At 44.0% G+C, this 23,140-nt stretch overlaps 1 protein-coding gene and 1 non-coding gene across 2 annotated transcripts; one reads left to right on the top strand and one right to left on the bottom strand.

The window, feature by feature from the left end:
- Positions 1 to 399: 399 nt before the first annotated feature.
- LOC111723159 lies at positions 400 to 506 on the top strand. The gene has a single exon (XR_002771758.1). It is a non-coding gene; the product is annotated as a small nucleolar RNA U13 (small nucleolar RNA).
- Positions 507 to 6,594: 6,088 nt separating this feature from the next.
- On the bottom strand, positions 6,595 to 13,148 carry HHEX (hematopoietically expressed homeobox). Its single transcript, XM_003783783.3, has 5 exons — positions 12,804 to 13,148; positions 12,166 to 12,580; positions 9,971 to 10,149; positions 9,692 to 9,742; positions 6,595 to 7,769 (listed from the first exon to the last, which is right to left on the bottom strand). Exons 1-5 carry the CDS (start codon positions 13,146 to 13,148, stop codon positions 7,548 to 7,550), a joined length of 1,212 nt encoding a protein of 403 aa, XP_003783831.1. The 3' UTR covers positions 6,595 to 7,547.
- Between the last annotated feature and the right edge of the window lie 9,992 nt (positions 13,149 to 23,140).

The raw sequence follows: 23,140 nt of genomic DNA, 5'->3' as shown, positions 1-23,140 counted from the left end.
GGTATATGTTCTCAATTGAAATTGAGAAGTGCGAACTGGAAATTGAATGAAATTGCCAAGTCTGAAGGGAAAGATGGCCAATATAAACCACAGAAGCACTTCCTCTTAAAATTTATGTTGGTAAAAAGGGGGAGGAGAACATCTTCTTTTAGTGCTTGTTTAGGCTTAAACAGATCTAAACATGTCCTCCTTCCCTCACCAGTGGCTCATGCTGGCACGAACCCTCTGTCTTGGGGCCCCTACCCACTATGTTTTCTGCTGTGCTCCTGGAGTCATCCAGACAAGCTGTGTTTCTGGTGGCCAAGGAGTGCAAGGCTTGGGAAAACAGGGAAATGTCTCTCCTCTGCTTTGAGGAGGGCACATGGCTTTCACTTTCATTCTGTAGTACAGTATTTGCTGATCCTTTTGTAGTTCATAAGCGTGATGATTGGGTTTTCATGCACTATCCGTGAGATGTGCTTCCCACAAATCTTGTTACAACGCCAGCACATTACACCCATCTGACATGAAAAAAAAAAGTACAGTATTTGCTAAAAGCTTACTATATGCCAGTTGGGAGCAGGGGCTCATGCCTACATTCCTACCACTCTGGGAAGCTGAGGTGGGAGGATCCCTTGAGGTCAGGAGTTCAAGACCAACCTCAGCAAAAGTGAGACCCTGTCTCTATCAAAAAATCAGAAAAATTAGCTGGGCATAGTGGCACACACTCATAGTCACAGATCCTCAGGAGGCTGAGGCAGGAGGATTGCTTAAGCACAGAAGTTTGAGGTTGCAGTGAGCTATGATGTTGCCATTACACTCTAGCCAGGACAACAGGGTGAAACTCTGTCTCAAAAAGAAAAAGAAAAAGTTTACTGTATGCCAAACACAGTGCTAGATGCTGGAGACACAATAGTAGGCCACTGCACTGTTATATTCAGAGTCCCTTGTGGAAGATGCGCCAATGGGTCAGACGAAGAATAAATACAAAGACACAAAATAGTTTATATAATGGGAACACCTAATCACATGGACCAGAGGCAGACAATTTTTTTAACAATTTGAAAAATATAATGTATATTTTATAATGCTCACTTCCCCAGAAATGAGTTTCCTAGTGTAATAGAATAATGTGGTACATACACAAAAAATTGCCTACCCCTATATTGCAATCCCTTCTAGATTAAAGCTAGACTTGAATTAAAACAAAAGATTAGGATGAACAAAAAACTTCCACTTTCTTCTTATTGCTAGCATTAGTCCTAATTTGATACCTTCTCAAGGATGCAACAGATTAAATGAGAAAGTTCCCATTACAGAATTGACTGGTATAGTAATTAAGGTCTTGGACTTAACTTCTTGGAGACAGTTTCCTTGTCTGGAATATGGGGCCCAATAACATTATGTATCTCATAGGGTCATTGTGAAGATTAAATTAAATAAAGCAGGTGAAAGATTTACATAATGTTTAGCACATAGTAAGCACTCACTAAGTAATATATGTTCATTCATTCACTGAACACACAGTTTCTGAGCACCTATTATGTGTCAGGCTGGAGATACATACCAGTGAATAAACAGACAAAAATCCCTACCCTCATGACATTAAAGGTCAATGAGGAGAAACAATAAATCAGGAAAATATCATATCCAATTGTAATGAGTGAAATAGAGACAAGTAAATTGCAGCAGGAATAGAGAAGAGGGAGTTGCAATTGTAAAAATGATGGCTCAGGACTGAGGAGAGGGAAAGAGCCATGAGGTTATCTGGGGGGAAGAGAGAGCCAGATACAGCAGCAGTTCTCAACCTGTGGGTTGCGACCCCTTTGGAACAATGAAAATACATCCTGCATATCAGATACTTACATTACGATTCATAACAGTAGCAAAATTCCAGTTATGAAGTAGCAACGAAAATAATTGTATGGTTGGGGGTCACCACAACATGAGGAACTGTATTAAAGGGTGGTGGCATTAGGAAGGTTGAGAACCACTGAGATAGAGGGAAAAACAAAGCTGCAAAGAGACCTGTATGCTGGATACAGAGAGAGGTCTACAATCCCTCATCCAAAATTCTGAAATCCAAAACCTCTTAAGAGTCCAGTCATATTTATTGTTTGCCCTCTTTCACTGCCAGGCTCGTGTACAGGATCACTCTTTCCCTGGAAGAGCATTCTGTTTGTTTTCTCTGGACAGAGTCCTTGGCAGACCCTGACATAGCACCCCCTCCCCACCATTACTGCAGCACCTCTCTCTGTGAGCTCCCGTATACCCCAGTGCAAGTAAGTGCCTGCACCCTAGAGACACAGGGATTATTATTCTTCTGCTAATGTCATTATTATGGCTTAACTTGGTAAAAAAAAACAAAAACCTTTCCCTAATAGAATGGGAACAATGTTTTAGGACTCCAGCAAATCTACCTCAAATGGGATTCTCACCTCAGCTGAAATGGGAAAATTTCTATAAATTTGGACAGAATCTTGGCCCTAATCATGACATTTAGAGAGTTGAGATTTGTCTTCTTCTGGTCTTGATGGGGACATAAACTGAATGAGACTAAGAAACCCTAGGAGTAAAAAAAAAAAAAGAAATGAATAAAAAGAATGAAGAATGTACCCCATAAATGTATACAGTTTGTGTTAATAAAAAAATTTCAAAACCCCAATAAATGTATATAGTTATGAGTTAATAAAAGAATTTTTAAAAAAGAATGAAAAGTAGAGAGCAGAGGAAGAATGGAAGGGCATAAATCATAAAAGGAAAACATACACAAGGTTATGGTCATCTCTCTTCCGGCCAGTATTTATGAATGGGCGGGGAGGAGACTTTACTGTTAACTCTTCTCTGTAGCTGTTCATCTGAAAAGTAGCCTTTGGAGAGTGATGAGATTTTTGAATTCTTAAAATTTTTCAATGATACCAAACTCTCCAAATTAAAAAGGAATCTAATGAATGTTTGGAAAACATGCATTAAACCAAAAAAAATTTTTAAGTGGGTAGCAACCTCATTGGCTTTATCTGGAAAATAGTCTGAAATTGGAAGTGACTTTTTTTTTTTTAAGTAGCTACATAGGAAAGTGTTCAGCCGCCTCATGGCAACCACAGGATACTCCAAAGTCAAGATCCTCCGCAGACAGGAAATGCCTTTGTCAGCTCCAAGGTCCCCTCTCCACTGCCCTCTTTGTTGTCTGGAGAGATTTGTGTACATCTGCCTGAAGAGGTTTCCCTTCTTGCAACTGAGAATTAAAGAGCTATCTCACAAGAAGAGAATCATTGGGACTTTCTAGCTTTTCTGGCAAACACTTGGTGTCAACTATGTGCTAGGTATTGATGCCTCCTCTCCGTGGGCCTCCCACGTCTCTAGGAACTGAGGCTGAGTAGGAATGCATGTTCCCTAACCAGCAAGGGAGGTGTAGGGGGATGCCATTTGCCTTACACCAGCCCTGCTCTTACTCACCGTAGGGTAATTCTGTCAAGATAGGACTCCCTACAGCTACATCTGAAGAGGTAGCTGCTCTTCTGTAGACCTAAGTCTCAGGTATTTGAGTGGGAGGGTGGAGTCTCCAAAGTGCTTCTCATTTGGATTTAAGAACAACACTCCCCCTCAAAAAAAGTATCAAGGAACAGGGTCCAATTAGACATGTAGAGAGTCCAGCTGGCATTTTATAAAACCCCAACAGAATAAAAAGTAAATGTCAGTACAACATGGATAATTCTGACCACAAGATACTGAACTCCTAATCATTTAGAAGCATCTGGGGGATTGGTTTCCCACCTTCTGATCCATGTTGTCAGTAATCACTTAAATATCCTTCCAATCACAGATTTAAAGGATCAGAGATCATTAACTCTTAAAGAAAAATCAAAAGGTGAGATTCTGAGTTCGTGTCATCTTCCACTTGGCAATAGAACTGGACTGGGAATTTGGGCAAGTGCGTTCTGTCCCCAGAAAATGCATTTCCCCTAGGTCCAAATAAGTCTGTTTGAATCCCTGTCCTGCCCCAATAAACGAAAATGAATATTCACAGTAATGAAACCACAAAAAAAAAAAAAAAAACTTGTCAGAAATGTTGAAAGAGAATAGGTACTTTCACTATCAGAGATGGTTTCCTCTTTTCCCACAAGATGTCTTATCAGCTTTCACCCTGAGAAAACCATAAAAGTAAGAAATGTTATGCAATAGTTCTCTAAATAAAGTACTACTGAGCAGGCTAGTCATCCCTAAAAGTGATGTTGTTTAAAGAGTCAAAGTACATCATCCAACAAAATCAATATCCTATTAAGTTAGAAAGTGTTCTGAATATCAAAGACCAACAAACTGAATAACTTAAAGTGTAAGTACATGACCCAGGGGATTAATCACACACTGTCATGGTGAAATTAGGGCAATTCTTCCAATCATTAACGTTTTGCTTACAAAAATGTGCTTTTCTGTTTGTCTTTCTGCTAAATGATAACCGTTTTCAAGTTGAATCTCCTGATAAAAAGAGTTAAAAACAGGACAGGAGTTGTGCTGTAAAGGTCATACATATTGCTTCAACATGAAATAGCCAAAAGACAAACAAATGAAAAATGCCTGGATTGCAGGAAGAATTTGTAAATATTCATTGGCAATCTGCAATGGGACACTATAGAAAAGTTAATGCCTGCCTGTGTCCTGAGAATACTGTACCTCCTCCAGTTAACATGCTCTTGATTCTTAAGGACATGTTTAGATTCAGAGTATGAGCAACTTGAAAAGAGTGAGGATAAACTTTAAATTGGATAACAGCCGGGTTACAGGGAGTTGTCTACTTTAAAACAAGATTTTTATCCCTCAAGTTTTCTAATGTCAATCAATACATAACCCTGTATTTCTCGGCTTAAGAGTCATGATACAGTTACTCTCAAGAATAAACATTAACCAGAGGTTATCTTCAGAAGCAAAACACACAGATTTCAGGATTACTTTGATTCAATATTAGGTCCACAGCTTCTCATTCTCTAAAAATCTGATAAAAACAGTCCCATTTTCAGACAAGACTGATTATGACCTTTGAAACCTTGATATAACCTGTTAGGCAGGGTCTGGCACTTGGACCCTGCAACTGATGGGAAGGGAAATTCTCCCACTGGATGGCTACTTTAGGCACCAATGTTGAATAGACATAAGGAGACATGCCCAGTAGGGGGAATAATAAAGACAAAGAGCATGAACCAAGCTGGGAATTCTGAAGCTGAAAGGGGTCATGTAGATTGGTCAACTGCTAGACCATCTTCATTCTACAGATGAGAGAATTGAGGCCAAGACCTTAAACTCCAACTCAAATCTTCAAACTTCCTGATCTCTGCATAAAGACCAGTACTAATTTTCTCAGAAATCTAAATTCACCTGCAATTCCAGGGGCCTTCTTGGAACCTAAGGAAGTAGAATATGACAACCTCCTGAGAGCAATGACTTTTTCACTCCATGTCTGCCTGGGGTCAGGCCAAGGCTAGAGTCATTCCTTCACAGGCCCTCAGCCAGGACGTACCCAACCCCACAACAACCAGAGGCCTCCCTGGAGCCAGGTGAGAGGCAGAGATTTCTGGGGCACTCCCCCCACAGATCTCTATCATTTTTTTCCTCGAATGTCAGAGACCTGATAGCTCAGCTAAACGAGCAGTTGGATGCAGGGTGGCAATCCCCCCAGCTCCACACCCACCGTCAGCTCCGCTCTTTCTTTCCTTTTACCCTTGGTTCTCCTCGGCTTAGGCACCAGATCTCACTCTCTTCCTAGAGAGACCGACCCAGTCCCTCTGCTCTCCCTCCCTTTTCCTCTCTCAGCCCTGCACTCCTCCCCAGCCCCAGTCTCCAGCTGACCAGAGTTACATGGAGGGAAGCAGGTGGGGCGGGAAGGAGGAGCGCTGGTCCCACCTGCTTCTTCCACACTAAAGCACCTAGATCAGTGTTTCTCAAAGAACTGGTCTCAGAGCCATCAGCTTTGGCATCCCTCCGCCCTTGTTTGAAATGCGAATTCCCTTTTCCCAGCCCAGACCCGCCAAATCCGAACCCTAGGGATGGGGCCCTGCAATGATTTCTAAGCTCTGCAGGTGATTCTGAAGCTCGCTGAGAACCGCAGTCTTTAGCGCAAACCATCTCCCCACTCCTCCCCGCATCCCTCCTTCCATGCAGACCCCCTCTCGCCGCCCCCCTGCCCGGGAGCGCGGAGCTGGCTCCTGAGCCTCCGCGCCGCCGGGGTTTGACGCGGTGTTGACTCACGCCGGTCAAGGACGGCCATCGAGCCAGCGCGGCGGCCGAGACGAATCGATGGGGCTCGGGCGGCCCAGCGCTCCGCAGGGCAGCTGGCCTCATCCGGGGCTCCTCCCGCCGCCTGACACGCCAGGGCCTCGAACCTGGCCGGCTCGGGGTCCGCCCCCCAGCCCCACACACATCTAGCCCCACCCCACCCTTGCAAACACCCCGCAAAGGCCACAGTCCATGTTCCAGGCGGGCGCCAGCCGGCCGCGGCCCAGGACCACGCTCCCGGGACGCTGAGAGCTGGAGCCCCGGTAAGATCCAGCGCCAGGCGCCCGCGAGGCGCTTTAAGAAAAGGTGTGTTAGGATTTTTAAAAATCAAAGAATGAGACTGTCCGATAGAAGTCAGTCGTCTCATGGACGGATTTATTTTATAGACAAGTTACTAATTTTTTTTAAAATGGGGGGCCAATAGAGGGCCTTTTTTTTTTTTACAGTGAACAATTTTATTTATACACATTATAAACATTGATATAAAACATAATATCTACACTCTACTTACATTCAATTAGCCTTCGACTACTAGTTCATCTGTGATTAGCCACAGTTTCTCTGCTTGGACTGTACTATCCCCCTTAACACCCTGGTCAAACAAGTACTAAGTGACAGTGAAATACAAGCATTTAAGATTCTTATCTCTCTGTCTCTCTCCATCTGACAAAAAGAACATACATCCTCAATTCAAGAGCTCTAAAATGGTTCTGGATTTGAGGCAAAAAGAGTAAAAGAGTGTCATATAAAACTAAAAAATGTTTTCTTATAAAATATTCCAAGGCCATCTGAAATGTGGGCTCCTTTTCCAAGGCATACCTCTGGATTTGGGGGTGCCCCTTTGCTTTCCCATTAAGTGAGATGTAAATACAGGTTATAGAAAAGTCATTTGAGGAGATCCTATTAAAGCCTTTAACGTTATAACTTAAAATTTAACAAAACAGTTCAAAATTATTTTTTATAAATAGAAATAACAACTTACTTTTTAAAGGGGTGGGTGAATTTAACCACTGTGAATAACAGTCACTTTATTCAGGTGACAGGAAGGCTTTGGGTTTTGTTTTTTTTGTTTGTTTGTTTTTGTTTTTTAAAGTCACTTTACCAAAACAACCTAAAGTCAAAATCAAGGTTTCAATGTGGGATTGTTAATTAACTAGTATACCAAATATTCCAGGTTTCCAGAATATATCAGAAAATTAATTCCCTTTCTCATACAGCTTTCCAATTCTTCTATGAAGATTTTCTGTGGCAAAATATTATTCCCAAGACCAGTTTTCTGAACATGCCAATGCCAATGGTCATCATCCAGCATTAAAATAGCCTTTATCACCCTCAATGTCCACTTCCTGATCTGAATCCTCTGAAATCTCTGATTCAAGGTCTTCCTGGGAGGCAGGGGAGGGTGAACATTGAGAGCTATCCAAAGAAGCACCTTTATTTTGCTCGCTGGGCAAGTCTTGCCTCTGATCGCAGGGATTGTCCAAACTTTCCAGTTCTTCTTTTTTATTGCTTTGAGGGTTCTCCTGAATAAAGGAAATGAAAGTGGAGATTGGTGGGATCATGAAATACAGAGGCATGAATCAAAATGTCTTTTTACCCTGTACTATCCTTTTAATTTTTAGTTTATCAACTGTTTTCAACTATAATCTTTTTATTCAGAAAATACGGACTTGTGCTTCTTTCTCACTTTTGGAAGGACAAAAAAATCCCTGTCCCATCAGGGAAAGATTATATGCTTGCCAGATAAGAATCAGTCACAAGTGTAAATGTATTATATCAATCAAACACTACTGGCTACTTAACACTGCCCGCACCCATGGTTTCAGTATTTTTAAAAGCTTAAGGGGGAAAGAAAATCAGATCAGTATAGATATACCTTATCTCCATTCTTTAAATACCTAACTTTACCAGTTGTCTTCTAGACAATTTAAAAATAAGAATGCTAAATGGTGAATTAAAAAGAACATTTTCAAAATTATTAGAATAGATCCTTTTTCATTCCTTTTCTGGAGAAAATTTATAAACATCTACATACAATTTACTTAAAATCTAAAGTAAATTTCTAGAAAATATTCCCATACTACATTTAAGTCTCATTCTAGGTGAACTAGAGTCAAGCCTTTGACCAAGAACCAAACTAAGTCAGTGAATTTTTGATCCTATGCCTGCCTAAAATGAACAGAAACACTACATAGAAACATTACAATACACTAAGTTTTTTAAAACAAGACTCTAGAACAGTGATTTTCAACTGGTGTGCTGTGAAAATTTTTAAAGATCATTAATTATTTCTGAAAGATGTTCAAAGCACAGTAAGCACATTCTCCTTTTACTTTTTTTGTGATCAACATAATTTAAGTGTGCTGTGGAAGTTTATAGGTTCAAGTGCGCTGTGAGATAGAAAAGGTTGAACAACACTGGTCTAGAATAATATATTCACTAGGCTTATAACTATGTAGTAGATGTACCAGGTCAGAAATGGAGAGGGAATCTGAAAATGTTTAAATTATGTTACAGTAATAAATTATAGGGATTTTATTTTCTGTTTCAAAATGTCTTTTTTGAGACACCCTCTTGTTTTTAATGAAAAGCTAATCATCAATAAATGTGAATATCACATTGCTTTAAGTTTCCCCACTCACCGCTTTAAAATATTTTATTATAAAATGTATGAACATTGGCAAGTGACAATTTATACACTGGCACACGACAATTCAGCAACTGTCAGGTAACTCTGGAAAACCATACTCAGATTAAGACATCAAAAATGAATCTTTAGCTTTAAATCAATAGAGCTGCTTTAAAAACTGGATGAGCATTTGCCTTTACTTTTCATCACATATTGAGTGACAAGGTCATTGGAAGAAAGACTGTTAGAAAGTTTAAGATCCTTTGCAAACAGGCTTGGATATTTTCTCACATATTTTATATGTCATTTTAGGAGCTGGCATTGGAAAGTAATTTAAAACTCTTTGATATTTAATTCTTTAAAAAAAAATAAAAACAGTGCAAACAAGACTTAAAGGTGTTTGTTTCCTTTTATTTACCCTTGAGTTCTGCCTGGTTTTATTATGGCTGTGTAAATAAAAGAAACAATTTTCTCCCAAAGATAACTGCTTAAGTCATTTACTGTCAATTACTTTATCTTTCCTGCGTTAATTAGATAAACAACATATGGGATTTATAAAACAATTAGCTGGGAGTTTTACTAGCCAGTGTGTGAAAACCCAAGCATAATTGATATAGGAACTGCATTAGGTGCTTTTAGCATTACTGCCACCTGAGCAACTCATCCCGAATTTCAGCAAGACTATTTGCCTTTTTAATCAAGGTGAAGAGGTTAAATAGTCTCCCAAATGACTTTTGCATACAACCCATAACAGCCTCGCATTGAGATAACATGATAAAAATATTTATTTCCATAGAAACAGAACCATGTCCATACCTGTTTTAGTCTTCTCCATTTAGCACGTCGATTCTGAAACCAGGTTTTCACCTACAGAAAAAAAGAAGAAAGTTTGCCCAGATTCCCAAGGGATATGCGGAGGTGGAAAGAAGAGGATGGGGACTGTGGAGACAAACAGCCCACCAGGGCGTGCACACTGCAGGAGCATCAGGCCCCCACAGTGCACTGGGGCTGGTTGACCTCTATCTTCCGCCTGGTGACCCCTGCCCCAGAAAACCTTTCCCCAAAGGAGGCCTGGGGCCTACAGGGCATACCCACCTGTCTTTCACTGAGCTGTAGCATCTTGGCCAGACGCTTCCTCTCTGGCGGGGAGAGGTATTTCTGGGTTTCGAACTTCTTCTCCAGCTCAATGGTCTGGTCGTTTGAGAATCTCACCTGGCCACCTTTCCTCTTATGCAGAGGCCTCTGCAAGAAGGGGCTCCAAAGCAGAGGTTTGCCTATAGGCAGGAAGACTGGGGGTTAGTCCCGGCCCACCGGTGGTTTAGGCAAACTTCAGACCTGCCTGGTCGCTGTCACAAAGGGGAGAGGGCCTGCCTGCAGGAGGCCATCCAACCCTACACGTTCAGACCCAGCACGCTCCCACAATACATATGCATACATATGCATACTAGAGATACAACACAAACACCCAAAGTCCCACACCTACCCTGCATATACTCACTGACACACACACAACCATCACACCTATAGCTACATGCAAACACACAAATCTTTTCATCCCCCAAAGAATGCCCAATACAGGCTGGGCTTAAAATATCTTGACCCTCTTTCATCAGAAACTCTAGAATTTATACTCAACTTTTTGCACCCCTAGGTCTTCTCCCCAGGAGAACTACACTTTCCAAATACCCTAGTGTGTGCGTGCTGGAGAGGAGAGGGGCTGTTATGCTGCCAGAGCCTGGCTCCTTGGAAAACACTCGGGCCTGGGCACCCGCGAGAAGTCTCCAATCCTGGCCCAAGGTCGCTGCGGCCTCCTCTGATTTCACACCCGGCCCGCGGGGGCAGCCAGTTAAAGCCACCCCATGGGCTATGGCAACATTTCCGTCAATGTGTTTCCTGTTGGTCTATCTCGAAAAACCCTTTGCTTCCTCCTGCGTGGTCCCAGCAGTAACCCAAGGAAACCCAGGGCGCGCTCTGTGAAAACGTTCGCACCCAGGCTCGGCTGGGTAGAAGGTCCCGCTCCAGCCCCAACCGGCGATCAGAGCCACGCTGGGCATGAGACCCTCGAGGCTGTAATAAAAACTGTAACTTAAAAAAATAATAATTAAAATGACCCTCCCCCATATCTCCAACAGCGGAAGAAGAATGAGCTAGAGGCTGCGCTCTAATAATGATATTAAAATGTTAATTAATTACATTGTTAATGGTCTTCAGCATCCCCACTGAAGCTGCCAATAACAGTTAATTTAAAACTCTGGAGGCGCCCTGTTTCCTTATTTACCCTAGGGCTTCAGACCCCGAAGGCGCCAAGGGTCACCTACAGCGCAGATCACCGATGGCTTGTTTCTTAGGCCGCACACTGATGGGGCCCCACAAGTATAATATGCCCAACGTGTCCGTGCTTCCCTTCCTAACTGGCTCCCAGGGTGTGCAGCTTCCTACTCCCAAGAGGTGTTGGTCCATAGGTCCATGCGTCCTAAACGCTTTGAAAGCTAGCATTGTTTTTTCGAGATTTTGCTTGCGTCAGGCTTCAGACTGCTGCAAAACAGCCTCAAAAAAAAAAAAAAATAGGAAGCAACTGGTTATTTTAGCTGCCATAAAGTCACATCCCACACAGAGGAAATGAACAATATCAGAAAAACGGATCCCGGCTATCAGAAGTCGAGTGTTTCCTGAATTTGTCTGTATTGAGGATGTCGATAAAATAATCAGCAGCGTGCACTACTCCGGGGGAAGGGTCTGCTTCATACAGCCAGGAAAACACTTAACAGCTTCTGAAACCAGATTTACTCCTATCGAGAACTCAAGATTTCCTGTATGAACGGAAAGGGTCAGGCTCTTTCACTGCACAAGCTTGTTGAACCAGGTCCAGCCCCGTAACCACCCCGGCCCAGCAGCTATCCCTACCCCGCAGGGGCCAGCCCGGGGCGCCACGACACCCCCTTCCCTGTCGCTCCCACTAAGGAGGCCCCACCCCGGCGACACGCGCGGCCCACGGCTGCCCTCGGCCGCTAGACCCGTCGGCAGCGCCCGACGTCTCCCCCGGCCCGCGCGCCCCGACGCCTGCAAGGTGCAGGAAAACCAATCTGAGTCACCGTGCGGTCAGCCCCGGCCGCGCGCCGCCAAGGCCCTAGCCTCTCGACCCCGCGCGCGCCCGAGAGCCGCTTTTCGATCGCTTTTGCCACAACTTTCTATTGCCTACCCCCTCCGACTCCCAGGCGCTGCCACCTGCCGGGTGGCGCCTTCCTCGTGGTTGCCCCGGCTCGGCCCCGCCGTGACCCTGGCCGCCTTACCCAAGGGGTCGTGGCGGAACAGGGCGTGCGTGTAGTCGTTCACCGTCCGCGGAAAGGGGTACAGCGGGCCCCCGAAGCCGCCTGGTCCGTAGGCGGCGGCCAGCGCGGCGGCGGAGTGGTGCGAGAAGGCGGGGTGGATCGGCGTGGGCTCATACACCGGGGTCCGGTAGGAGGACACCAGGCTGGTGAAGGAGGAGTTGGGGGACGGCAGCGTGGGGGTGGGCGTGGGCGTGGCGGGTCCCCGGCCCAAGATGTCCTCAATATAGAACGGCGTCGGGTGTGCAGGCTGCAGCAGCGGCGTGGGCGCGTACAGCGGCACCCCAACGGCGCCCGCCGGCGGCGGCCCGGGGTGGGGGTACTGCCTGGCTCCGCCGCGCTCCGACCCCTCGGAGAGCTGCCGGCCCGCGCCGCGGCACTACATTTATCCGCGCTCCGCGCTCCCGGCGATAGGCTCGGCCGGCCGGGGGGTGGGGCGGTGCTCGCTGGCCCCTTCCTGCCGCCCGGCCCTACGGCCAATGGCGCGGAGCCCCGGGAGCCGCCTCCCGCCCCCACCTCTGACACGCCCCGCCGGCCGAGCTCCCCGCCCCCAGGATACTCTGGCTCCTAGGCTCCAGGGACCCTGCGCCCGGGTGCCTCACTAACGTCGCCATTCGCTTCTCCAGGCACCCTGACCGGGGACGCCCTCGAGGGAAGCCCGAGGCTTCGTCCGTCGAGGGAGGCGCGCGGAAAGCAGCTGCCTGGATTGCGGACTCAAGCCGCCCTAGCCTCAGCGGGAGCGCGTTTGCCGAAACTTGGGGCCACCGTCCAGGCCCCGGCCCAGGGTGGCGGCAGCCGGCCCTAGGGGAGGAACAGCGGGACTTGGCGCGGGCGGAGGCCGCTGGCAGGGCAGCGCCTTCGCAGATCCGAGAAAACCCTCGCTGCTGGGTGCGTTTTCTGTAGTAGCGGTCTCCGTGGCTGTTGCCCCTGGCACCTCCCGAACTCATCAAGAGAGTGCCCTGCGCTCCTAGGGCTCCTCCAGAGAGAAAGATCCACAACTCTTATCTCCGTCCCAGAGGGGTTCGGACTTCTAGAGTTCAGGTGCTCCGGACTCGTGGCCGCTTTGTCCCATTTCGTTTTGGGGATCCCGAACGCAGCCACTTGCCTGAGGATGCTGCCAGAAGCCGCCCGGGCTAGGGATTTAGGGGAGGCCCGGGTCCTACCGCACGGAGCAGAGGCCATGCAATCTTCAGTGCAATGGGAACTGCTTCAAGTCCCCTCTCCCCAGGTCCTGGGGGTCGCAGCTGCGTGCAGCCCAGCACCCCATTTTGCACATGTTTTCTATTGAAACTGTAGTACTGGCTTGTGTGGCCTCAGCTTAGTGCGGCTTCGCTCGCCTCCGGGGCAAGGGGGCATTTTCTTGATTGACGCCCTCCTGCGGTGGTCACACCTCGCGGTGAGCAGTTAAGGTCCTACATTAATTGTGGAGATGGAAAGATTTCCCAGCTTTTTCTGTTGAGGAGGTTTTTAAATTTACTACTTGGAACTATTTCTGCACATGCAGCGGGAATGCAGTAGGAAGAGGCGTGGACTGAGAGCAGGACTGCCTGGATTTGAGTTTCACTTTGCATAGTTTTGTTGAGCAGCTACTGTGTGCCAGCAGTGAACAAGACAGATGTAGTCCCTCACGGAGGCAAGAAACAAATTTCAAGAAATAAAAGTGACATGTTATGTGCTCGGACAGAGATGTACAAAATGATCTGAAACCTTCTAACAAGAGGATATCGCCTACTTTGGGGACATTAAGGAAGAGAAAAGCTTCACCAAGGAAGTGACGTTTAACAGATGAGTAGGGATCTACAAGTCAAGGGTGAGAGGCAGGAACAATGCAAGTCCAGAGAATAGCGTGCGAATATTGTTAACTATTCCAACTTTGGTCAAGTCACCCTCCCTGAGATTTTTCTCATATGAAACATTTGGGACTTGGCCTAAAACATCTTGATCTTTCAGAGGTAGAGTCATAGGCACGTTCACAATCTAATGACAAGAGCTACAAGCACAGACAAACTCAGGAGCGAGCGTAAAATGTTATCCTATGAGTAAAGCATCAGGAATGGGTAAGAATATATCTGTGTGTTTCCTCTATTATACGTATAAACTATCTTTGGAAGAAAAACAGAAACCGAATAACAATGGCTGTCTATGCAGATAGGGAGGAGTTGAGGGGAGAGAATTGAATCATATGCATGTGTCACCTTTCATATGTCCTTAAGAAGTGGCTTGTTTTAGGTCTATTGCAGAAAAGTATGAGAGCTCAAAGACATCTTGTGGGCAGTGCCTGTGGCTCAAGGAGTAGGGCACCGGCCCCATATACTGGATGTGACAGGTTCAAACCCAGCCCCGGCCAAAAACTGCAAAAAAAAATAATAAATCCTAGCATTCTGGGAACCTGAGGCAGGTGGATTGCTTGAGCTCAGGAGTTTAAAACCAACTAGTCAAGAGTGAGACCCGTCTCTACTAAAATAGAAAACCTTAGGCAGGGTGAGGTGGTTCACACCTGTAATCCTAGCACTCTGGGAGGTTGAGGCAGGGGAATCATTTGAGCTCATGAATTCAAGACCAGCATGAGCAAGAGCAAGACCTCGTCTCTAAAAAATAACGGGGCGTTGTGGCAGATGCCTGTAGCCCCAGCTACTTGGGAGGCTGAGGCAAGAGGATCGCCAGGAGTTTAAGGTTGCTGTGAGCTATGATGAAGCCACAGCATACTACTCAGGGCAACAGAGTGAGATTCTGTCTCTGGAAAAAAAAAAAAAAAAAAGGCCAGGTGCATGGCTCATGCCTGTAATCCCAGAACTCGGGAGGCTAAGGTGGGTAGATTGCTTGAGCTCACAGGTTCGAGACCAGCCTGAGGAAGAGACAGGGTCTAAAAAATAGCCAGGCATGTGAACCGTGATGCCACAGCACTCTGACAAAGTGAGACTCTGTCTCTCTCTCTCTATATATGTATATGTATGTATGTATATACAAAAAAATAAATTTTAAAAGACATTGTAGCAGAAAACATGAAAAGAAAAACAGGAACCACCTTGGAAGGGCATCCACTGGCCAAATTCAGGGTGATTTAAACTTAAAAAATAATTTTGGATTATACCTTTTTTTTTTGAGACAGTGTCTTACTATGTCACCCTCGGTAGAGTGCCATGGTGTCACAGCTCACAGCAACCTCCAAATCCTGGGCTTAGGCAGGATTGTTAAATGAATCTTCTCTTGCCTCAGCCTCCTGAGTAGCTGGACTATAGGCACCCACCACAACGCCTAGCTATTTTTTTGTGCAGTCTGGCCAGGGCTGGGTTTGAACTTGCCACCTTTGTTATATGGGGCTGGCGCCCTACCCACTGAGCCACAGGCACCACCCGATTATACCATTTTTAATATAACAATTTGTGAGTCTGTTGTGATACTAAAAGGAGAAAGGTGTGGTGGATAGGAAAGCTGGCAGAATACCAGTTGATAGATACAGAAAAATTGATAAAAATAAAAAATGTAATAATTCATTCAAGAAAGAATCATTGGACACCACAATGAATGGATGAAATGTTGAGGATGGGGATTTTCACAAAGTCTCGTAATATCTCAATTAATTAGATTCTGATTTTTAAAAATAATATAGAAGATATTTTGTGGAGTATTGGGGAAAAACTAAATAGGAAGTATATGTTAGGTGACATTGTTAAATTAATCTTCTTAGCCAGGTGTGGTAACACATGCCTGTCTCATCTACTTGGGAGACTGAGGTGGGAGGATTGTTGGAGCCCAGGAATTTGAGGCTGCAGTAAGTGAGGATTGGGCCAGTGCCCTCCAGCCTGGGCAACAGAATGAAATCCTATCTCTTTTTTTAAAAAAATTAATTAATTATTTTTTTAAAAAGGCTGGATGTGGTGGTTTACACCTGTGAACACCTGTAATCCTCACACTTTGGGAGACCAAGTCAGATGGATTGCTGGAGGCTAGGCATTTGAGACCAGCCTGAGCAAGAATAAGACCCCATCTGTATAAAAAAAATAGAAAAATTGGCTCAGCACCTGTAGGACAGTGGTTATGATGCCAGCCTGGGCCAGCTGAACAACAATGATGACAACCTCAACAAAAAATAGCCGGGCGTTGTGGTGGGCACCTGTAGTTCCAGCTACTTGGGAGGCTGAGGCAAGAGAATCACTTAAGCCCAGGAGTTTGAGGTTGCTGTGAGCTATGATGCCACAGCACTCTACAAAGGGTGACATAGTGAGACTCTGTCTCAAAAACAAAGGAAAAGAAAAACTGGACAAGCGCGGTGCTGTGCACATCTATAGGCCCAGCAGCTTGGGAAACTGAGGCAGAAAGATCGCTTGAGCCCAGGGGTTTGAGGTTGCAAACAATATTAGCATTATGCCAATATTGCAATAAAGCAAGTCACACAAATTCTTTTGTTTTCCAGTGTGTATAAAAGTTAATGTTTTGCCAGGCAAGGTGGCTCACGCCTGTAATTCTAGCAGTCTGAGAGGCCAAAGTGGGTGGATTGCTTGAGCTCAAAAGTTGGAGACCAGTCTGAGCAACAGCAAAACCTCATCTAAAAAACAGCTGGGCATCATAGCCAGGTACCTGTAGTCCCAGCTACTTGGGAGACTGAGGCAAGAGGATAGCTTGAGCCCAAGAGTTTGAAGTTGCTGTGAGCTATGACAGCACAGCCTTCTACCAAGTGCGACAAAGTAAGACTGTCTCAAAAAATAAAAAAGTTATGTTTACACTACACAAGCCTCAGCATTAGGAAGCACTGCAGATAGACTGAAGTTTATCAAGTGTACAATACCATTATGTCTAAAAAATTATATGTACCTTAACCAAAAAATGCTTAATGGCCAAAAATGCTAATTATCATCTAAGCTCTCAGCAAGTCATAATCTTTTTACTGGTAGAGGGCCTTGCTGACTGATCAGGTTGGTGATTGCTGAAGGTTGAGGTGGCTGTGGCAATTGCTTACAGAAGACAACAATGAAGTTTGCCACATCAATCAACTCTTCCTTTCACAAAAGATTTCTCTGTAGCGTGTGATGCTGTTTGATAGCATTTTACCCACAGAAGAACTTATTTCCAAACCAGAGTCGATCCTCTAAAATCCTGCTGGTTTATCAACTAAGTTATGTAATTCAAACCTTTTCTTATCATTTCAACAGTGTTTACAGCATCTTCATTGGAAATAGATTCTAACTCAAGTCACTTTCTTTTCTCATCCACAAGAAGTGATTCTTAACCAGACACAGTGGCTCATACCTATAATCCTAGCACTTTGTAAGGCTGAGGCAGAAGGATCATTTGAGGCCAGGAGTTCAAGAGCAGCCTGGGCAGCTGGATGCACACACCTGTAAACCCAGCACTTGGGAGATGGAGGCGAATGGATTGCCTGAGCTCAGAGAGTGAGACCTCCTCTCTAAAAATAGCCAGGCATCGTGGCAGGTTTCTGTAGTCCCAGCTACTCAGGAGGCTGAGGCAAGAGAATTGCATAAGCCCAGGAGTTTGAGGTTGCTGTGAGTTTTGATGCCACGGCACTCTACCAAGGGTGACAAAGTGAGACTCTGTCTCAAAACAAACAAACAAACAAACAGACCAGCCTGGGCAATAGCAGACCCCATCTCTACAGAAAATAGAAAATTAGTTGGGCATGGTGCCAGGTACCTGTTATCCCAGCTATTTGGCAGGCTGAGGCAAAAGGATCCCCTTGAGCTCAGGAGTCTAAGGTTGAGGTGAGCTATGATACCACTGCCATCTAGCCTGGGCAACCAAGTGAGACCTTGTCTCCAAAAGAAAAAAAAAAAAAGCAACTGCTCTTCCATTTGCTATTTCCACATCTGCAGTTACTTCTTCCAATGAAGACTTGAATCCTTCAGAGTCATCCAGAAAGGTTTGAATCAACTTCCAAACTCTTATTATAAAAGTTAATATTGTGACCTCCTTCCATGAATTATGAATGTTCTCAATGGCATCTAGAATGATGAATTTTTTCCAGAAAGTTTTCAATTGACTTTTCCATAACCACCAAAGGAATCACCATCTATGGCAACTACAGCCTTACAAAATGGATCTATAAGTCTTGAAAGTCAAAATTACTCCTTGATCCATGAACTAGAGAATGGATGTTATGTCAGCAGGCATGAAAATAACATTCATCTCCTTGTACATCCCTGTCAGAACTCTTGGCTGATTAGATACATTGCCAAAGAGTAGTAAAAAGGAATCTTTTCTCTAAGAAGAGGGTCTCAACAGTGGGCTTAACTTATTCAGTGATCCTGCTGTAAACAGATGTGCTGTCGTCCGGGCTTTGTTATTCCATTTATGGAACAAAGTAGATCAAACAAAGTAGATTTAGCATAATTCTTCAAGACTCTAGGATTTTGGGAGTGATCAATGAGCACTGGCTTCAACTTAATGTCACCAGCTGGATTGGCTAACAAGAGAATCAGCCTGTCCTTTGAGGCTTTGAAGCCAGGCTCTATCGATGAGTATACTAGATGACATTTTCTTCCAATAGAAAGAAAATCACCTACATTGAAAATCCGTTATTTAGCATAGCCAACTTCACCAGTGATCTTAGATCTTCTGGGTAACTTGCTGCATCCATCAGCAAGATCTCCATCAGCACTTGCTGCTACACCTTGCACGATTATGTTGTGGAGATGGCTCTGTCATCAGAAGTTGCCAGCATCCCCCATTTGTCTTGCAGCTTCCTCCTCACCTCTCTTCAGCCTTCATAGAACTGAAGAATTAGGGCCTCGCTCTGGATTATGCCTTGGTTTGACAGGGAATGTTATAGCTGGTTTGATCTATCTAGCCAGCTAATACTTTTTCCTTAAGAACAATAGGTTGTTTCACTTTCTTGTCATTTGTGTGTTCACCAGAGTAGCGGTTTTAATTTTCTTTTCTTTTTTTTTTTTTTGAGACAGAGTCTCACTTTGTCACCATCATTAGAGTGCTGTAGCGTCATAGCTCACATCAACCTCCAACTCTTGGGCTCAAGTGATCCTCTTGCCTCACTCTCCCAAGTAGGTGAGACTACAGGCACTTGCCACATACTGTGCTATTTTTTAAAAATGGGGGTCTTGCTCTTGCTCAGGTTGGTCTTGAACCTGTGAACTCAGGGCAAACTGCCCACCTTGGCCTCCCAGAGTGTTGGATTACAGGCCAGTTTTAATTTTCTTCAATAATTTTTCCTTTAAGCCAGGTACGGTGGCTCACACCTGTAATCCTAGCACTTTGGAAGGCTGAGGTGGGTAAATTGGTTGAAGTCAGGAGTTCAAGACCAGCCTGAGCAAGAGCAAGACCCCATCTCTGAAAAAATAGAAAAAATTAGCTGAGTGTTGTGGGAGATACCTATAGTCCCAGGTACTCGGGAGGCTGAGGTAAGAGGATTGCTGAAGTCTAAGAGTTTGAGGTTGCTGTGAGCTGTAATGCCGTGGCATTCTACCCAGGGCAACAAAGTGAGATTCTGCCTCAAAAAAAGAAAAAAAATTGTTTTTCCTTTGCATTCACAACCCGGCTAATTGTTCTGTGCAAGAGACCTAGCTTTTGACCTAACTTAGCTTTCAACAGTCTTTCCTCACTAAGCTTAATCATGTCTAACTTTTGTTGTTTTGTTTTGTTTTGTTTTGTTTTTGGTAGAAACAGAGTCTCCCTTTATTGTCCTCGGTAGTGCCATGGCATCACAGCGCACAGCAACCTCCAACTCCTGGACTTAGGTGATTCTCTTGCCTCAGCCTCCTAAGTAGCTGGGACTACAGACGTCCGCCACAATGCCTAGCTATTTTTTTTGTTGCAATTTGGCCGGGGCCGGGTTTGAACCCCCCTACCCTTGGTATATGGGGCCGGTGCCCCACCCACTGAGCCACAGGCTCTGCCCTTGTTTTGTTTTTCTGAGACAGAATCTCACTCAGTCACCCTGGGGTAGAGTGCCCTGGCATTGTAACTCACAGCAACCTCAAACTCGTGGGCTCAAGCAATCCTCTTGTCTCATCCTTCTGAGTAGCTGGGACTATAGGCCCTAGCCACTATGCCCAACTAGTTTTTCTATTTTCAGTAGAGATAGGGTCTCACTTTACCTCAGGCTGGTCTTGAACTCCTGAGCTCAGGCAGTCCATCTGCCTCAGCCTCCCAGAGTGCTGGAATTACAGGCATGAGCCACCTTGCCTGGCCCTATTCTCTAGCTTTTGGATTAAAGCGAGAGGCTTGTAACTCTTCCTTTTACTTGAATACTTGGAAGCCATTGTATGGTTGCTAATTGGCTTGATCTCGATACTGTTGAGTCTCAGGGAATAAGAAGTGCCCAAGGAGGGTGGTGCCTGTGGCTCAGCGGGTGGGCCACCGGCCCCATATACTGAGGGTGGGGAGTTCAAACCTGGCCCTGGCCAGCCAGAACAGCAGTGGCAATTGCAGCAAAAAATAGCTGGGTGTTGTGGTGGGCACCTGTAGTCCCAGCTACTCAGGAGGCTGAGGCAAGAGAATCATTTAAGCCCAAAGAGCTGGAGGTTGCTGTGAGCTGTGATGCCACAGCACTCTACCAAGGGTGACAAACTGAGACTCTGTCTCAAAAAAAAAAAAAAAAAAAGAAAAAAGAAGTGCCCAAGGAGAGGGAGAAAAACAGAAGTTTGCCATCTTTTGTGGGCACAGTTAATTGTGCCCCAAAATAATTACAGTAGTAACATCAGCGATCACTGGTCACAGTGATCACCATTACAGATACAATAATAATGAAAAAGTGAAATATTATGAGAATTACCAAAATGCACCACAGAGACATGAACTGAGCACATGCTGTTCAAAAACCGGTGCTTATACGTTTAGTCCAGGCCAGGTTGCCATAAACCTTCAATTTGTAAAAACCTCAGTATCTGTGAAGCACAATAAAGGGAAGTACAATAAAACAAGGTGTGCCTATGCAGAAAATTAATAATTCGTGAGTTTAGGTAAAAAGTATACAGGTGTTCATTGTACTATAGTTTCAGCTTTTCTATAGGTTTAGAATTTTACAACATAAAACCCCAAAATAATACTTTATTAGTACATTTTAAAAATGAAAACATTGTTTCATTTTCATTTTCTTAAAGCAACATTTTTGAATTATTTCTTAAGTCCGAATACAATTGCAGGTAGTGCCTTGCCCCTGGAAACCCCCAGTGGAGGCTTGTTTGGGAATCATTGGTCCCTCTGTGGGTCATCTCTGATGTTGTGCCAACTTCACTGGTCATTACTCTCGTCACATGGTCTGATGAATTCAGCGTGCTCTTCTGTGTCCCAAGGACAGGCTCTGGAGACAAGGAAAGGATGGTTATTATCTGAAATTCAAGCCTGACTTCAAAAGTTATATTTGGGTCTTCAAAGATTGGGACCTCAGCAAACTTTGCAGATAACTTTGCTGTGATTTTTCTCACAAAATGTTTCCCCCTCATTTTTGTTTTTGTCCTTTTTCCTGTCCCTTCCACCTAGTGAGTGAGATAATCACTCCAATTCATTGAGTTCTCTCACAAGTCACTAGCTAGCCTTCATTCCCCCTTTTCAGAAATAGTATGGGTTCATGGTCCTGGTTTATTCTGTGCACTACTCAGCCACCAACCAAAAAAGACCTAACTCTGCAAACTTTCCAAAAATAAATACTGAAATGCTAGGGAAATCATCGCCAATATAGGATTATTAAATGGTCACTAATAAAGGAAGCATCATCCCTTCCTTTTATTTAACCACAGACTCGAGGAAGCGGATGGAGATCTTAAAAAACATTGATATAACATTCCAACTCAGCTACATAATCCTTACCGGCAAATTGAAGCACTTAATTCTGTTAAGCTATGTAACACCACCTTCTCTAAATCCAATCGTCAGATCCACGTTCACTTTGCTATAGTTAAAGAAAAATTACAACCACATTTGTGAATGTCACATTTATTGAACTACATAATTTTTAATATCACTTGTGTAGGTTTTATAGTTTGTTTTATTGTTTTAAAAGTCATTGGGGGCCCTCAAAGAACTAGATTTTTCCAAAGTTGTCCTTATGATTTTTTTTTCACACAGTCAGAACTAATAAAACAAAACTGTTGTAGCTATTTAATTCAAAATCTCTTGGAGTTTCAATATTTTTTCTCTGCTGGATACTAAAACCAATAAAGCCACATGAGATTTTAATTATATTCTGAATTAAATAAGACTTTCTCCAAAAAATTGGCACCATTTATTTAGTCATTGCTATTGTGCAAAAGACCAAATTTTGTTAAAAGAGAAGGCAGGTCTCACTTCTAATTTATCAAGTAGACATTTAGATAAATTTTTGAAACTTCTTTTTAATATTTAAATATATTTAGAAGTAAAATTTGAAATCCGCTGTAGCTTGAAACCATCAGTGGATTTTATTGTAACAACTTGGTTCTATTTATACTTACACTAAAAGTTTTACTACCTTCAATGGTTAGGATCACTAAATATTTACTAAATTATATACCAACTCATTTTATTGTATTTTATTTAATACTGGACAAAATATACTCAATGAACATTTTAGGGCTTTGCTAACTTACGAAATGCTAATCTGATCAAATAGAAATGCCTTGTCTGTGTCGTGGATGGGATCAGACCCCTGAAATAGGTGGGCAATAGACACCATAATGTTTTCTTTTTACATTTTACATACAGCAATGTGCATAACCTAACAATGTAATGTTGGTGAATTTTACTGACCATGGGGCTTTAGGTAAAGTCTATGATTTTTTTTGTTCTATTTATAAAGTGATGAAGAAGTCAATAATCAAAAGAGCACATAATTCTGGGCAGTGCCTGTGGCTTGAAGGAGTAGGGCGCCAGCCCCATATACCGGAGGTGGCAGGTTCAAACCCAGCCCCGGCCAAAAACTGAAAAAAACAAAACAAAACACATAATTCTTTAAAACAGGCAAAAGATCTGAATAAACATTTCTCCCAAGAAG

The sequence above is a fragment of the Otolemur garnettii genome, unplaced genomic scaffold (assembly GCF_000181295.1).
Source record: "Otolemur garnettii isolate 467f Iridium unplaced genomic scaffold, OtoGar3 scaffold00008, whole genome shotgun sequence".
NCBI classification, from domain to species: domain Eukaryota; kingdom Metazoa; phylum Chordata; class Mammalia; order Primates; family Galagidae; genus Otolemur; species Otolemur garnettii.
This window is presented reverse-complemented; position numbering and strand designations above follow the sequence as displayed.

What these genes read in the sequence shown, in the direction of transcription:
- HHEX (XM_003783783.3), bottom strand. Translation starts at nt 13,148, where the DNA reads ATGAGTTCGGGAGGTGCCAGGGGCAACAGCCACGGAGACCGCTACTAC. An exon ending in AGAAGCGAATGGCGACGTTA is followed by an intron (nt 12,581 to 12,803) that starts GTGAGGCACCCG and finishes GGATAAATGTAG; the next exon opens with TGCCGCGGCGCGGGCCGGCA. An exon ending in AATGGAGAAGACTAAAACAG is followed by an intron (nt 7,770 to 9,691) that starts GTATGGACATGG and finishes TCCTTTATTCAG; the next exon opens with GAGAACCCTCAAAGCAATAA.